The 18,500-nt window shown below is 41.8% G+C and overlaps 1 protein-coding gene across 16 annotated transcripts in view; it reads left to right on the top strand.

Moving 5' to 3' along the window:
- Window positions 1-18,500, top strand: part of PTPRM (protein tyrosine phosphatase receptor type M) — an 809,264-nt gene that overhangs the window by 761,194 nt on the left and 29,570 nt on the right. For 9 of the 16 annotated variants that reach the window (XM_074340346.1, XM_074340349.1, XM_019755755.2 and 6 more), the window contains one exon: window positions 14,697-14,813. In XM_074340346.1, the coding sequence (XP_074196447.1) occupies window positions 14,697-14,813 (117 nt within the window). Of the gene's footprint in view, window positions 1-14,696; window positions 14,814-15,518; window positions 15,570-18,500 lie in introns of all 16 variants that reach the window. The other 7 variants (XM_019755746.2, XM_074340345.1, XM_074340338.1 and 4 more) reach the window with 1 other exon arrangement.

The raw sequence follows: 18,500 nt of genomic DNA on the forward strand, positions 1-18,500 counted from the left end.
CTATCTACTATATGCCAAAGCTTTGGGCTACACTAATGATAGCATGATGAAAAGACCTGGCACATTCTAAAGGGTAGAAAGACAGGCAAACAAAAAATTTACAATGCCAAGTGATAACCACTGTAACAGAAGCATGGCATTCTTGGGAGAAAATAGAGAGGAAGGAAAAGGGCTAAAGACAGAACACTGGAAAATATCTATATCAGGGCAGATAAGGGAAGAGTTAGAAATGGCGTCAGGGAAGGAGAGCAAGAGAAATAGGGTGAGAACTAAGAGACGCCAGAATCATAAGAAGTAAGAGAGTACAGAGTTTCAATCAGAAGGAGAAGGTGAGCAGTGTGACAAAAGCTGTGGAGAGGCCAGGTACCTGGGACTTAGGAGAGGGAGGGAGATACAATATATTGAGCACCTACTCTGTACCAGGCATTCTGCTAAATGATTTAACAAGCCTTATTTCTTTTAATTATCTTAGCTATCCTATGAAACTCATAGAAAGATTCCTATTTTTAAATAAAGAAAGTGAGGCTCAATGAAGTTAAATAATTTGGCCAAGGGCATAGATCTAGAATGTAAATGGTCTGTCTAGTTCCAACGCCCAGGCTCTCTCCACAATTCCACTGTGCCTTCCTGATAACACCTAAGAGGCCTTTCGTACACACCAGGTTTTACTGGTATGATAGAACAATGAACCCAATGGCAATGGAATTATGGCTTCATGTGTGGTAAAGACAATAGTGTAGCTTGTTCTTGGAGAAGTGAGAAGGAAAGAGGTGGAGCAATACCTAGAAGGGAAGCAGGGTCGAGATGTGATTGCAGTGGTTGGTGTGTGTGTGTGTGTGTGTGTGTGTGTGTGTGTGTGTGTGTGTGTGTAGGGTACACATGAGCATAATTGGGAGTCTGAAGAGAAGATGCCATTGGAAGCAGAGACTGAAAGTACAGAAAAGAAAGGGGAAAGGTGACAGAAGAGCATCACGGCCAAGGTGGGAAGGTCCTTCAGTTAAGGAGCATATGTTGTACACCAGGCAATGTGAATAAACAGAAGAGGCTGGGGCTACAAAGATAAATTTAGCGTGTTCCTGTCCATAAAAATGGGGAATCAAGGATGGATGGATGGATGAATGGATGTTGAGTGAACAAAACTAACATGCATTCACAACATGTGGTGAGGACTGAAGGCAGTCTGCAGGGTCAAGGCAAGAGTAGAAAATGAGGATGTACAGACTGAATTTAAACTTGTCAAAAGCTTAGCTGAAAAGGAAGAGAGAGAGATAGGGCTATAGATAGAGGAGCGTTTACAATTAAAGGATGTTTTAAAGGTGGAAGACCTTTGAAAATTTTATGTGTCAAGGAAAGAATCAGGAGAGAGAGAGAGACATTAGAAAGAAGACAGCTAAGGGAGTGTGTTTTCCAAGGAGGCAGGAGGGAAGGGTCCAGAGTGCAGTTCTTCAGTCCAGCCTTAGAAGGATGACATCTTTCCCTCAGCTTGGAGAACAGAGTCAGATGAGGATGCAGTTAAATATATATAACCAAAACATGAACAAAAGACTTGGAATGGCACCCTCTCCTGATAACATCGGTTCCATAAAAGCAGTGCCGTGGGCTGAGACACTTGTGGAAACTGGAGAAATAGCTGCTTTAGAGAGGCATCAAGAACACACGTGAAGGGGTTAGCTCGGAGCAGGAGCTGCCTGCCTCTCTCTTGAGGAGAAGATAAGAATCAAGGGTGATACAAGCAAGACTCCACTGCTGGCAGCAGGACCTGGGTGCATGGGAATCCTGGGACAACCAATAGCCAGAGTTCTCACAGAACTGACTCTGAGGTAGACAGGTAACCACGACTCAGCTGCTGTGAGCATTTCTAAGTGAACTCTCACCTCTGAGCCTTCGTTTACACATCCCCGAAATGAAGGGAAATTGGCTAGATGAACTCTCAAATTCCATGTTTATATGAAGACTATTTTCCTGTTTGTTGCTTCCATTCTGGCTCAGCGATCCATTTGAATAACAGATGCATCTGCAGCCCAGACATGCCTTAATCCCGTGGCCTCCGGACCCTCCTGGCACTCACTGTGTCTACTCTGAATACCAGCCATAGGAGAAAAGTATGGAGTCTGGATTTTCAAAAAGGAGTGGGTCAGTGAAAAGACATGTGTGCCGCTTCCTTAAGAAAGAGCCATCCAGTCTTATTTCTTCTGCGCTATCATACCTGAATTTTGTAGATATAGAACAGAACATTGCCATGTGTGATTATGTACTGATGGGATTAATTCTGTCGGTGTTCTATCTACATTTAATTTATGCAGACCATAAAAGATGCTTAGTCTATAATTTATAGACTTTCCTTTGAAAGTGCACTAATCTGAATACAGTGAATTATGACTTTGAGAAAACATCTTCCTTTCAAAAGTTCTCAAAATTGCTTATAACAATCCACTGATTTGTCAACGGCACAATCAAGCAATCTTACCTTCCAAGCACGTTTGTTTCTTTAACCGATGATCGGCAGCAGCACATCTGTTTCCTGCTGTGGGGAGCACTCCTAGGGGACAACATGGCTCCTTTGAAAAACTCTTGGAGTCATTCAATCAAGTATCTACGCACACCCATCGTGCTCTGTGTGACTGCAGGTGTAACTTTTATGTCTGGAAGACTCCTTGTGTACAGAAGTAGTTATTTTACCTCCCCTCCAAAAAAAATCAATAGAGAATCATCATTGTCACTTAGTGTCTATCAATCCAATTTTGACAGCAAATCTATTTAATGGAAAGGTAAACTGTGGTTTAAAGGACAACCAAAAACAGATACAATTGTAAAACAAATTCATTCACCTAGGAAACACTCCATTGACTCCCAAATTGGGTGGTGATTTTGCAAAATGTGAGACTAAAGGGAAACAGATACTCTCAAAATAAAGCCAGGAGGAGATCACCTAACTTTATTCTTTAATCTTATTAAGTATTTTAAATTAAATACTAAGTATTGCATTTTTAGCTTAAAGTAATGAGGTTTCTTATATAAAATTTCCTATCTGTAATGTTAAACCCAACTTTTATAAACTTTATTCTGATAGTGTTCCTGAAAAATAAATGTGGTGTGTGTGTGTGTGTGTGTGTGTGTGTGTGTGTGTGTGTGTGTGCATTTTTTAAGGCTGGGTATTCCCCTCCTTCACATTTGCTTACATGGATATAACCAGGCTAGATCCTTTTCACAGCTTCGGCATTCCCTGTACCTGATAAAAATTTATTAACAGTTGTGTGCATCACACACACACACACACACACACACACACACTCACACTCCCTTGGTCACACAGCCTTACCTCAGTTTCAGATATATTCTTTGCCTTGTTGGGAATAGCAAACTGTTATTTGTTCTGAGTGCAGACCATTGTCTCTTTTCTTCTGAATTCTGCGTGAGTTGTCACAGTGAATTAATGAATTTCCTGTGGGGAAAACAGGATTAGTCTCATATCTTTTTCTCACACCTCCCTGGTCTTTGCTATTGTCAGTGTTAGAAACGTCAAGCCCTTGGAGCCTCTTCCTCTCTCGTGGCTCTTGTGGTACACGTGCAACTTGCTAAGTAGTGTCAGGTGACCTCCCAACCTCCTGCAGGTAAAGGCCAGAGCAACAGAAGAGAGGATCCCTGCCTGTAAGACATTTATAATGCAATTATAGAAGAAGGACATACAGTTGTATACAAGAAGGAACCAAATACCTTTGGTTCCATTTCTGTTAGTAAAGACTAGGTTAGTTTATCTGTGAATCCCAAAAGGCTGGACATATGGAAAGTATTTGGTGAATGTTTTTGAAGAGGTGGAAAAATAATTACAAAAGAACATTTAAGCTAGTGCAAAATAAGCTACTTCACACAAGGAAATTTTCTGTTTACTGTTTTCCTTCCCTTGGTTTATTCTACATTGAGAGAACAGACTGAAATCTAAAGTCACACATATATCTATAACATGGTCATTAATGGTGTGATACAGCTTTGTTTATATGACAGAAATCTACACTTAGCCTACCTAATTAACCCTTTTGAATTAAGTTCTCGGCAATTTAGACTAATCCATTATGTCTCTTTAAAAAAAAACAGCATAGTTATTTTTACCCAAATATCGATAAATTATAAAATAGACCTTGGGGACAATTCTTTCTGTACTGTAAGTCACCTGATGCTTCCGTAGCAGTCACTCTAATATTGCCACAGTCGGAGGGTATTGCAGGATCAAAGCAAATCTGCAAGTCTGAATCACAAGTGTTTCTCAGAACACACTCTCCTGGTGCCCCAGGTAGCTCGGAGCTGCGTGCAGATCAGCTCTAAAACATTCTCAAGCTGAACCCATTGGAGATGACTGTCGGGGGCACCGCTTTCATGGTCACCGTTGTCGAGACCTGTTGCTTTGCCAGTTGCCTAGCCCTGAAACAGCCTCATGTCCACCTGTGCCTGGACTTGCTGTGTGGTCACCATTTCACTGGTCTGGGCGTGGATCCTCTGTACCCACTCTGTCACTTCTCACTTTATCTGCCATTGTCTTTGGGGTGCATGTCGGTGGTCACCTGCCCTAGTGTCTGTGTAGAAAGTGCTTAAGAAGTAGGGGGCCTGAATGGGTAGCAGATGGACGAGTGCACTGGGACCAATGTGCCATAGCCTGAGTTTCTATAGCATAGCCCCAGTCACATTCGTACCTGCGTGGGCAGCATGCATCTGTAGTTTCTTGGCAGTGTAATTGGATGCAATATGAGAGGGTCTCAGAGCTGCAATACCCCTCCTCTGTACTGCTCACGTGAGCTCTTGAACACTGGGTTTTTTGCTTCACTGTACACTATAGATATAGCCTATTCTTGAATAATGTGTTGGAAAACAGCAAATGATGTCCTGTCTTGAATGCAGATTTTTTTTTCCCTTGTTTCACTTTCCAGCTCTGCTGTCTTCATCCTCTAAGGCCTTGCTCTGCCTCTTCTTGGATGCCTGAGGTTATCTGGCTAAGTAAATATGTGAGAAAATGCGAGGGGCTTCCCAGGAGAAGAAGGCCAAGAAGGCAGAATAATCCACTGCATGGTTTTATAGTCTTTATACAGTTCCTTTCAGATTAACCAAGTGGCAAGATATCAGTATCTCTGCTTTACTTTAAGTAATTAAGAAATTTAAGTAAAGAATATTTTAATTCCATAGACTAACAGACAACCAGAATTCACTGCTTCAGAATGTTTCCTCTGAAAGTATCTGCCATATGTGTAAGACTAGAATAGGACAACAGTTCATGGCTTAAGGCACTGCCTCATTCTGGGAACAAGTTTCTAGCAATGAGAACGCAGGCAGCTCTGAACACTTCTCTAATGTAAAATATACAATTAAAGAAGCCCTTTCACTCTGGGTGGTGAACACACAATGTGATATATAGATGATGTATTACAGAACTGTACATTTGAAACCTATGTAACTTTACTAACCATTGTCACCCCAATAAACTTTAGTTTTTTAAAAAAGAAGAAAAAAAGAAGCCCTTTCACACCTGACACGAAGGTGTCGAGTAAACTGCTTCCTTATCCTGTAAACCTCAGGGTCAAGCAATGTGCATTTGAGTAACATGATTTGAAAACTGTGGAGGTGCTGCTGGATTACAGAAGTGGACTGACTGGTCACATAGCCAGCAGTGAGGACAGGGAGTGACATGAGTGAATTATCAAGGATTTCACTGGGTTACCTGTTAGGAGTTACTAAAAAGGAGCCAAGTCTTCCAGGAAAGTGCTGAAGAAGACCTGTGACAGAGTAGAGAATAATGCCCATAGTATGGAATGTGAGAAGTAGGGGTGAAATAGATATTTAGGAACCCAACACTGGGTTTACATCTTTTAGCTTTGGGCTGTGTAGTATGAAACAAAAGCAGAACCCTTTTCACTTAAAATTCCAGATGGACAGAGAATTCTTAGTTTTAGAAAAAGTTGTTACTTTCCTTACCTCACCAAAGATAGATTCTTTTCTGATAGTGTAGGGTAGAGAATCCAAAATCAAGAAAATCTGTAGGAGTTTTAATCCAGTCAACTGGTTGAATCACATACTTAATATGTTTAGAATGACTTGTATGATGCTTAGTCAAGAATTAGGCAATTCAGCTATTCATGTCACTATATTCTTCCATATTTTGCTCTATTTCGCAATCCCTGTGATAACCTAAGGAAGAGGTCAATACAGTAGGTGAAGGTACTGAGACCCAGGGGTACTTGTGCCTTTTGTTTGTTCCTCTTTTATGCTTCCTTAACCCTAGAGCCATTCACCTCCCCAAAGAGATAGCGTGCACCTCAGACTATTTCAGGGGGATTTAACCGAAATTAGAGTTTCTGAACTTAAAGGTAATTGTCTTCCTAATCCTGGTGCAGATCATAAAGTGTGACATCTTATAATAAACAGAATGCCTGGAGCTCTATTCTGTGAACCGTTCCCTTCTTGATAATAGAAGTGCTGGCGCAATGGTCAGGTGGCACCAATGGCAGCTGCTACTAATGGTGGAAATTTCTCACGTTCTTGCTGACGTGGTGGGTCTTAAGACCCTCATGCTGACCCTATGATATAGGCATTATTGTTATCCCAGTTTCCCACATAATAGACTGAAGCTTTCAGAGGTTAAGAAACTGGTCCAAGGTTGTGCAGCTCGTAAGTATCACCCCTGGGATTGGAACTCCAGAACCCCTCTCCTGGCCATTATGCTATATGGCTTCCAAAGAACCTCGTTCTAGAGCCATGTAATTGGATAATTCTCTGATTTGGAATCATTTTGACAGTCATGTGGTCTACTATCCTCTTTTGCAAAAAAGGAAACTAAGGACTGGAATGGTTCTGTGACTTGCAGAAGGTCACATGGATAGATTGTAATACAGCTAGAATTAGCCCTAAGCCCTCCCAAACACCAACCGGTCTTCTTTCCATTACACCACACTGTGTCATCAAGTTTGTTTTTAAGAGAGGTTGGGGAAACCTTTATCAGTGGTCCTTAAAAATAAAATGTTATCCCTCTACTGGGGGGGAGAGAGAGAGAGAGAGAGAGAGAGAGTTCGGGGTGGTGTGCTTTGAGAACATTTCCAGGTCTATAACTCAGTCTGAGAAGTCACATCCTGGCAACCTGAGAGATGCAAAAGGCCCAGCCCCTGAGTTCACCTGCTCTAGGAACCCTGAGGTGTTCTGTTCTGCGATCACCCCACCTTGCTTCTGGCGGCAGCAGGCCACAGCTGTCTACTCAACAGCTGGTGACAGAGATGCGTCACACATGTACCTGGGCAGCCAGCGGCTCCTCGCTGCCCACTGCCCAGCCCACTCACACATGCATTCCAGCACCCAGTTTGCACTCTGCTCTTAGCAGCCCACCACCGCAGGACAGTGTGCCCGGTTGCTGAGAGCCCCAAGGGGGTTCCAGTGAATATGGGCACTCACACAAAGGAACTAGTACCCTTTAAAAATGCTGGTCCTGCAGAAATCCATTTACTGCATTCTCCACCTCTTCTACACACTTTCTGTCCCAACCATTCCTGTTATTTTAAAACAGCACAAAAGAAGATCAGCAAGGACAGTGCAAAAGCAGCTAGAAATCATGAAATGGGACTGTGTCCTACTGCTGTCGGGAGGACCCCATTCTTCCAGGCTCCCACCCAACAAGGACCAGGACCACTCAGGCTTCTGGTAGATGCCCTCTGCTATCTTCCTCAATGGAGAATGCCTCCCCCTTCCACCTATAAAAACAATACTTCATCTTTTTTATCTCTTCTATAACATAGTCTCCTTTGCCAAGCATGTTCTAAGAGCTTTACAACCAAGAATTTAGTTAACTCCATTGTGATCCCCATTCCACAAATGGAAAAATGGAGCCACAGAGAGGTTAAATAAGGTGCCCAAGGTCACACAGCCAATAAATGGCACCAGCTTTGAATCCAGCCATTGTGACTAAAGAGTGTGCTCCTGACCACTAAGCTTGCCTCTCATTCTTCCCTGAGTTAAGTTTGTTTATACATTTGTCTCTTCACGAGCATCAGAAGCTTAACTCATTCCTCTCTGTACCCCAGCAGTGCTTGGACTGGGCCCCGGTAATCATGGGCCTTCCCGGCTAAATGGCAGGCAGCCCATGCGCACCTCCCTGAGCTTATACACAGGCTCTGCCGCATTGCAGCCATGATGTCGATCCCTTCAATCTTCCAGTCCTGTCTCTTAACCTCTCCTAGCTTCAGATTATGTTTTATAAAATAGGAATGACACTATGTCCCCCACAAAATTAGTGTGAGGTGGCATGTGGTCAGATAATGTTAGGACTTGGGATGATTGTAACTTCCTCGTGGTCTAGCCAGAGCGGTTCTGCAACTTGCACAAAGTCAACAGATCTAAAACTTGATAAACTGTAACGTCTTATGCAGATCTAAATTGTTACCCCAATACATGCGAAGACTGCCAGTGAGAGAACATACAGATCCTTTTTCTCAAAGACATATCAGATATCACTCTGAAGAACTGTCACCTCTAATACATCTCAGGAAATACATATACAGTACATGTATCCTAATAATGTTGTCACTGCTCAAAAGATTTCTGAAACTCTTCTTTCAAAATAATCTTTAGAATATGTGACAATTTTTATTGTCTTCGATGGTTGGCAAATCTCCCTCCTTTGGCATGAGGATTTACATTTGGGAAATGGCTAAAAGTCAAAACCAAATCTGTTGAATAAGCTGAGGAACAAGCAGTCTGGATAAACGTGTTTCTTCAAAGTGCTGATTCTTTCTCACCTAATTGGATGGAACCCCTTTCGTCCACATGACTTAAGAGAGAAAAGTAACGAGATAAATTTCTCAGGTGGTTTGTAAGATGATGCCTAAAATTCCACAAGAGGCATCAGGCTACATGTTTCTCTACAGCTGATGAAAACAAAAATTATAGATATGGATGTGACCTTGTGTGTATCGTAAATATGATATGTCCGTCAATTAATAATACTAATTAATAGATGCAGTTGGAAGACCGATAGAAAACCAGAAACCATGTGGGAGGAACTTCAGACAGGAGCCTGAAGGTGTGAAATGGGATTTACTCAGGCTATGCAGTGAGTTTCCCAAATTCAAACTATTCAGACCTTCAGAAGCTCTTGATTTAGTGCCAGCTTTGAAATCATCTTCAAGGCTGTTGCCCAAGGGAGGCCACAGGGCCAAATGAAGCAGGTGTGGGAGGGAGGAACTAGGAAATCTATTATAAGCCAGGTAGTTCCTTACACAAACCCTTTATGCATATTATCTCAATTAATCTTCACAACCTCCGGAAGAAGGCAATGCTACCATCCCATATCATGCATGACAAAACTAAGGTTCAGGGGTATGTCACTGGCTGCAACATCACAAGATAGCAAGAAAAAAGCAAATGCATTTCCATCTACTTCATCACACAGAGACCAAAACAATCAGTATTTTCAGGATATTTAAATGAGTGGATGTTTTTATGGCTGTGAGAGCTCTGTGGAAAAAAATGAGGGATACAATAAATCTGTTCTCTTAGAAACCTCACTGGCAGCTGCTCTTGGCTGGGGCTCTTTTTGGTAACTGCACTTCATAGCAAGCAGCATTTTTGCTCTGCTCTCCAGTATGTCCATCAAAGCTGCACTCAGCTGGCCCTGAGCACAACTATTAATAGAACCATGATCACTCTCTCTTTGGATGTCTCTTTCTAGAGAGGGAGGGAGGGAGGGAGGAGAAAGAGAGAGAGAGAGAGAGAGAGAGAGAGAGAGAGAGAGAGAGAGACTGTTGAAAAACCCTGAGGAATCAAAATTTAGTGCCTTTTTCTTTTTCCTCCCTACTGTCCCTTAAAAGTTATGTTTGTTAGATCACACTATGGTGCCTCCAGCCGAAGAGCTAACAACCAATTCCTTAATCCTTCTTAATCGTGGGTTTCTTAGCAAAATGAGTCGTTGGACCATACATGTAAACAAAGCTTCGCCTTCTACCCCAGGCGCCTTCATGCTGAGCGGTGGGGTTGGTGACGAGGAAGGTGATCACAATTTCTGATCAGGGACAAAAATGAGTGATGGTTCCAGAGTGTGCTTCTGTTCTCCCTGCCCCTTCCCGCCTCATACCCTCTCTCACCCACCAAAAGTCAAGGAAGCTGAAGTCATTTCAAGACTTCCTACTTGGCGTCTGTTCCTGAAACCAGACAGACCTGGCAAGACTAAAGAAAATATGATTCACCTTCAGTTCCATCCTCCAAGCCCTGCACTTGGAGCCAAGCCTGGGTCTGTAGCCTCTCCCTCCACACATTCTAGCTTATTCCCTGGAACAAGTCACTTGCCCTCTTTGGGTCTGCCTTTTGTTTCTTCATTTAAGGACATGAAGAAATGGAAGAAAAGGGGATGGTGACCAGCCCATGGCAGGCCATAGTTGTGAGAACGCAGTGATTCCAAATGGCGAAATCCAAGCATGAAAGGCTTATGTATGGCAGTTGTAATGATCTTGAAAATGAGTGTTTGGAAACTGGCTGTCTCTGTGATGCCTCACAGCTCCATTTGATACGAATCTCCTCCCCACAAATCACAGACACCATTTCCTAATTTCTTCTGGGAGTTCATCAAACCACCCTAGGGGGAAAATAGACCTGCCAACAGATCTTCTCCGTCCCTGAATAAGGTTTGCAGAAAAGAGCTTTAAAGGAAGTGCTGGCGTTTCCCTTTGTTTTGTTTTCACCTGTGGTTTTCCCAGCATAAAGCAGGCACAGTTGTCAATACTTGGTTTTCCCTCTTCCTTCTCCAGAAAGCCTGTCACCTCTCCAGGCCCTGTGGGCCCCTTCCCCTCTGAATTCCTGTGGTCACCTAGAGTCCAGATCACAAAATTATCCCATAATAAAAATAAGAATTTCCATTTTTTGAGCACTTACAATGAACCCCCACTGGGGCAGATGTTTTAATTGCATTTTATCACATAACCCAGTTGTTCCCAAACTTATGTGTCCTTGGGAATCTCCTGGGGAGGTATGGGAAACTATGGATGCCTCTATCTTACCCTAGAAGTTATTATTTAATTGGTCTGGAGTGTGGCCTGGGCTTGGAAATTTAATACACTCTCCTCCCCCACCAAGTGATGCTAATGTGCAGAAAAATGTGGCAATGCCTGACTTAATCTTAGATCACTTTGAGATAGGAACTAACATCATCCCCTCTTTACAGAGGAAACACCTTAAGCAAACTTAAGTGACTTACCCAAGCTCATATCAGCCTTAACAGAAGCCAGACTCTGCAGTCAAATTGTGTTGTTTTTAAATCCTTGCTACTCAAAGTGTGGTCCACAGATCAGCCGCAGCATCTGGGAGCTTAGTTGAAATGGGCCCCACATCTTCAGACCTGCTGGACCAGAAGCTCCAGGGTGGGGCGCAGCTTGTTATAAAAGGCTCTGCAGGGGATTCTGATGCCTCTGAAGTTTGGGAACCACTGCTCCAGCCATGTTGGGATGCCCCGAAGATGACAGTAATGTGCTGCCATCCTGGGGAGCTGGAGTTCCCGCCCACCAGGGGTCCTCTGACTTTATTGTATATGGGGATCATCTCGGCTGCAGTTAAAAATGACCCACCTGCACGAGTTTTTTTCAGGCAGTTAGAAATCCTGGAGTTATACTTTCTATACTGCTTCATGTATGTGAATTTTAAAGCCAACGAGGATCCCCAGTCAAGGCAGGGACCACATCATGCTCCCCTGCAGCCCTCCCCTGTGATGGCAGACAGCAGGTCTCAGTTAGTGGGTGTCTGATGGATGGCCCGATGGAACCAGCGCTGGGGCATCCAGGTAATTTGCTGGATCAGGGCCTTGCTTTCTGGCCTGAAGGTTGATGCCTTAAGTGATTAGAATGAGTGGGAGGCACATTATCAGAAGAGAGGAGTGCCTGGTCCTTCTGCAACAGGCGCCCCCAAATCACTGGTCTTATCTCTGCGTGTAGACCTCCGAAGCCAGGAGGTGACTCAAGTCCCAAACTCCTCAGGCATGGAAAGTCTGCATCCAGGAAGAAGCACACATTCCTCTTCTTTTTTTTTTTTTTTTTTTTTTTAAGCAAAATTATAACTTGACACAAATTCAAGTTGTTAAAAGGATACTAAAAACCCAATTTAGAAAGGTTTTTAGTAGGCTAAAAACAGATGTGGCAAAACATTTCAGGATATTCTGGGAGATGAGATGAGGAGGGCAGGATTGGAAATGGCTCGTCGGCCACTTCTGGGCCCGCCCGCCCAGGTGCTGTGCACAGAAGGCTGAGCCTGTAAACACGTTCTGGAAGGAAGCAACCCTTAGGCTTCCTTTCTAATTACCGCTCATTTTAGGCAACCGGGAGCGGAGTTAGCATCTTGCGGAGCGGTTGGGAGACCGCCTTTCTTTTCATGGCTCATTCTCTTCACTGGCAGAGCAGTGGCACCTGTCCTGCAGGGACGCGGCTGGCCCTCTGCAACCTCTGGGCCTCGCGACCGCTTCCTGCCGCCAACGCGAGGGGACGCCAGGCTGCATCCGGAGGGGAGGGTGCGACAGGATCAGATTTCCCAAGGAACCCAAGCTTGCCCAAGGGAATTGGAAGAACAATCCCAAAGAGAAACTCGGTTTTCGATACATTGGAGGGGTTTTTGCTCTTCCTGACTCCAAGAAGTCCCCTACACTCATTTCTTGAAAGTTGGGGGACAGGGAGGGTAAGGAGATAAAATAGAAGGTGACCATACAATATGTCCTATAGCAATTGCAACCTAAAAAGATACTTTTGTTTTAGATAAGATTACCTAGTATTCTATAGGTTGCAGGTGTGTGTCCTGTTCTCTTGTAATTTTAGGAGAAATACATGGGTTTTTGACTTGTTTATTCATTCCATCAAGAATTGTTTAACTTTAGAAGTGTACTTACATGCTCTGTTGGTAGCTTTATATCTGTCCACTACCCCTCCTGGCATAATTGAAGTCACAAAAAGGTAAAAGCAAGTCCACCAACATAAAGGAGACTCCATCATGTACCACAGAAGCATCTTTGTTAACTAGCATTGTGAAAGTAACTAGACATTCTATAAGTGAAATTAGAGTTGCCAGATGTTGCAGGATTTGCAGAAATAACCAATACAATGCCCTTTACATGCTGGCAGGTAATAAGCAGGTTTCAGATAGTGTAAGAAGGGTGTCATACTAGCAGAACACGCACATTTTATCAGAGGATCAAAGAGAGAGCTCACATCTATGGAGGAAAGACTTTGAAGGGTGTGGCATTTGAGATATACTTTAAAGAATGGTTAAAACTTTTAGCTGGGAAGATACGGGTAGGAGGAAAACATAAACAAAAGGAATGAAATGAGTAGGAGTCTGGATCATGAGATCTGTTTTGGGACCAGGCAGACCACTTGTCTTTGCACATAAGATATATGTGGATAGAAAGAGTACTAAAAGATAAGGATGAAAACTCTAGTTGTGGCCAAATAAAACAGAGCCTTACATGCTGGGCCAAATTTAATTTCTAGTTAATTTCATGAGTAATAGTTGGAAATAGAAGCTTAGAGAGCAGAGCAAGTAAATGCCATTGAGAATGGTTTTTCTGGTACTGATATGTATAGAATGTCCATTCAGAAAGGTACCAGAGCCTGAAACAGGTTTGTGGCAGAAGGAATACAGTTGGAAAACATTTGAGAGAGATTTCATAAACTTCTTAGACTTAGCAATTGGTTGGATTTTGGAGAAGGAATCACCAGCTTTTGTGCCCGAGTGATTGGGGAAATCGTAGTGTCATTAACATAGGGAGTCAGGAGGAAAGCAGTTGATGTAAGACAGAATTCTTTTAGGAAATACCCACAAAAGAAGTTAGAAATCAAATTTAGCACTTGGAGAAATAGGGCCAGAAGTACACAAGTTCATCCACGGAGAAGTGGTGACAGGAGTAGGTGAAGCTGCCGGGAATTCAGGACAAAGGAACAGAAACGAAGGACAGAGCCCCAGGGACATCTGCATGGCTCTGCCCAGCCTCCTCCTGCTCTTCCTTCATCCCAAGCTTTTGCTGAAGTCTGGAAGAGCCACTGAATGAAAAATCAATTTGCTCGGAGGGGCCAAGTCTAACAAATTTCTTCTACCTGAAAAATCCTTAAATTAGAGGCTTTCAGTAATACAGAAAGATTGTGTTCACATTTTGCCAAGTTTTGTATATTGACTTTACTTAGATTAAAATGTATCTGTAATTCTAACTTGGGAAAACCACATAGCTACTTCCTTCTTCAGATAAATAAATATATATATATATAATCTTACCTTTGGCTTTGATTTCCTGCCTACTCCTTCTCAAAAATGTTCAGTCGATTTCTGAAACTAGAAGGAATTTAAAATTCAGAGAAGCTAAAATATTGCAAACTACCTTTTATAGTTTTTTTCCAGGCCATTCCATGAATAAACAGGAAATGAACGGTTACTCTAACTGGGATATTTGCAGTATAAATACAATTTGTTACCTTTAGACCATTTTCCTAGACTTGACTCCTCGTATAACTCAAATTTTGTTCTTTTCCAGGGGGAGAAAAAAAGCATACATGATCTAAAAAAATAAGCCTTGCTCTGGATTGTACAGCTTAACTTCTGTTTTTGTGTGCAAATTTTATCCTATAAATCATACTGTGACCCATCATTTGGGGAACTCAAAAAACAAAAAAACCCTAAACCCTTTATTTCCTTTGTGTTTTCTAAAGGTCAAATGCTGCAAATACTGGCCAGATGACACAGAGATATATAAAGACATTAAAGTTACCCTAATAGAAACAGAACTACTGGCAGAATATGTGATAAGAACATTTGCTGTTGAAAAGGTAAGTTTTCACACTACGTACTTTGAAAAGCTATGGTCAGACATTGGTGGTACTAGCCTCATTAACTTATCTAGGATAATTTATACGTGGTCACACCTGAATGCAGGTAGGCTCTATCTAGTGATTTCTCAAAATTATATCTTGCCCTCTGATTCTGTAATAGCTCAGTTTCATCTTTGAAGCAAATCATTCCCATTTCATAAGAATATATTTTACAACTAAACCAAAAGTTGCCTATCTGTTTCCTTTTTCTCTTTAACCTGGTTGATATTGCTTAGCCCGTATCTCTCTCTTTCTCATTTACAGACAGTTTGATAAATGCCTTCATGTTGTATGTTTATATGGGTTTCCCAGTAGTGAGTTAGTATCAGTGTTGAGACAAAGGTCCTGACTCCTCCTGGAATCCTTCTACTTCCCGAGGCTTTTCAGGCCTGTGGTTTCATATGGACTGATGGATTTTCCAGGTAGAAGTGACCTACCTGGAAACATAAGTAAACATGGGATACTCTTGCATGAACCAGTGCCTTCATTCATACTCACTCCCATACTGGTTTAGCCCTTTATACTTGCTGGTGTTGGGTCGTGAATGCTCTGCTTTGGCTCTCCTCTGCCTCATCCCATGTGCATGGATGGGGCTTCTTCTCTGGGAAACACTGTAGGGCATAACAGGGAATTTCCTTATTCCCCTTCTTTCTGCTGACATAGGGAGGGGCCGGAAGTGAAGCAAACTGCAGTCCATCCAGAGAAGTGTCACAGGTAGGCTGTGGGGAAAGTGGAGGTGATATGGCTGAGAAACATTCTGCCTTCCAATCCTCATCTTGCCTTAGATGAAGGGGATTCACAATTTTGTGTCTGAGGTCCGAGAGTGGTGACACAAGAGGGGATGCTCCAGAACTGAGCACAGTTACACTGGATGTAGCAATTCTGTTGGTAATTTGTTCTGTGAAAGCTTGCACTCATTTAGCAGTGGCAGTTCCCCTTGGAGGACCTGGTTGTAAGTGGGCTGCTGGGCAGTTGGCTCTTGGCCTACATATTCTCACAGCACTTTTTGGAATAATGAGACCAGTTTTGGGAAATCAAGGATATTGCAGCATTTGCTTATTGGCTAATTTACCTTTAAATTTTGAACTACCTATCTTGGGTTTCAAATATATTATTTGTCATAGAATCCCAAGGCTAAAAAGACTTTAGTTTGTTTTAATCTGTTTCTCATGCTATTTTTTTTTCTTACCTTGTCTTTTTTAATGAGCAAGCAGGAGGCTTGGAGACTTCAAAGAATGTAGAGTTCTGGTTGACTCAATTCTTCAAGTTCTGAACCTCACACTTTGATGTCAGTTTTTTCCTTCTTAGGCAGGATTGGGGAGGAAATATGGAGGATTTTTGTATGACTCTTGGCAAGAGTACTCATGAATAACTGCATTAAAACAGATAATGATAAAGGACTCTCAATATTTTTTCTTAAAAAAAAATCATCCAAAAGCCATCACTTAAACATGGAGTTCTTTGAACAGTACTCAGCTCTCTAATAAGCTGAAAATGCATCTCTGTTGCTAAAGGAAGGGTTTGTTTGTTTCTTTGCTCTTTTTTTAACCTCTTATTGTACATCCCTCCTACATCCCTAGCTGCACAGAAATGTTTTTAAAATACCCACTCATTTTAGTCATCAGACAACCGGTGAAGAGGTGGTGGGAGGAAGTAAAGGACGAGCTGCTTATTGAGGCATTTGGGGAAATCAAAATAACATGTTAGTGATTTTCTAACTGGGCAATTGGAATCCTTAAGGACAACAAATCATTAGTACTTCCATGGATCATTTCTTGTAGATTTTAAACTTTCTCATTAGAAGAGAAAGAAAAATATAGTCAAGCATATACTTTTGAGAATCCTGCAATTCTGATTCTGAGAGTGTGTTGCATCAAGGAACCTAAGGTTAAAATATGGATTTGGGCTCTACTCTGCAAAAGATGCAGGCATGTTGCAGTTTGAAACTGATGTTGAAGTCCTGTTCTGCATGGGATTGTCATCTTTCCTTTCCTATGTCGATGACGCAAAGCTAAACATAGTTTTAAATAATATATAGTACCCATTGTGTCAGGAGGAAGACATCTCAAAAGTAAGTTGACAATGGCCACTGAATTCCCTCTACCCAGGAGGTGCCTGAGCTCTGAGAAGGCAGTGAGATTATGGCCTTTCTATCTCAAAGACAAAGCATGCACTGAGTGATTCATTCATTCCACAAATATTTACTAAGTACCCACTTTGGGCTAGGTACTATTGTGTGTGTTGGGTTCTTCCTTCCTATTATATTACATATGAAGTGAATATCACTTTTTTATATGGCATTAATGCTTGTTATAGTGAAAAATAAACAAAAAATTTAATTGATATCAAATTGGAAAGTATTTGAGCTGTGATCACTAAGCACATCTATGATTTTTCCCCCAAGTGTGTTACAAACAGCGACAGGAGAAACTGCCCTGTCGATGAACAAGAATGAGAGTTGGCTCAGAGGCAATTTCCTTTACTAATCTTGTCAGTAGTGAGTATATAAGAGAGTGAAGATTTATTTTGGGAGAAGGTTTTCTGCATCCCAGAAACTGACATTTACCTTGCTCCAAAAGTGAGTTTTAGAGAGATCAGTTGGGGGCCCATCTCATGATGGATAGAGTTTGGGACTTGGGGATGCTGGAGCTGAAAACTAGTAGAGCTAGAAGGGGTAGTTCTCAAAAAAAAAAAAAAAAAAAAGGCAGTTTATGGGAGAAATATTGGTTCTCTTTGGAATAAATAAATATGTATCATAGGCTTTCCTTACTTCATGGGACCACCCCACACCCAGTCCGCATGTATAAAACCAGGGGAGCTCTCTAGGGATTTGAATGGTGACCCAGGATCAACCCTTTTATTTTCTCATGGAGACTTTGGGACTGGCCAAACGTGGCCATGGTTTCAGTGAAAAGAAATGTGGGCTCCTAAGCACCTAGTAATATTACCCTGGGGTCACAGAGCATACTTAGCAGATAACAGTGTTGACTATCATCTGTGACTCCCTGACAGTTTAATTCCTTACTGTTTAAACTCCATTAAAGAATAGCATGATTTTCAAAGAGTAATAAAGCTTTCAGCATTTGTGGGTTATTAAACTAAGACATGTTAATACACTGATAGCAAACAATTCTTTCTTAAAATCTATAATCATTTGCCTCTTCTAGTCTTTCAAAGCACATAAAAATTCTGAATTTCTTCTTTGCTCACTAAGTATGTGTGAACAATGACTGATAGTAATGTGATAAGGTTAGTGGGTATTTAATGTTAAGATATGAAAAACCAAACCCAGGACCTAATGCAAAAATGGTATTCAGTAAACCGTCATCAAATGAGAGAAGGAAGAAAATTAAATTTGATCCCAAATTTACGTCCAGCCTTGATTCTGGAAGTAATTTTTGTTTTCCAACAGACTTTGGCTTTAAGCCAAAGTCTTAATACATAGGCTCATAGTTAGAAAAAGAAAACGGTAGCTATGAATCAACTTAATTTTTCTCAAAATAAGTAAATAAAAAAAATTTAAAATCTTGAAGTCTTTCCTTCTGCCTTCCCTTCAGTTCAACAGCAGGCAACTCTCCCACTTCACTTACTGATCGAACATAGAATTACAACCAAATTTGACTTCCATGATATACATTTGCTTAC

The sequence above is a fragment of the Rhinolophus sinicus genome, linkage group LG09 (genome assembly GCF_036562045.2).
Source record: "Rhinolophus sinicus isolate RSC01 linkage group LG09, ASM3656204v1, whole genome shotgun sequence".
Taxonomy (NCBI): domain Eukaryota; kingdom Metazoa; phylum Chordata; class Mammalia; order Chiroptera; family Rhinolophidae; genus Rhinolophus; species Rhinolophus sinicus.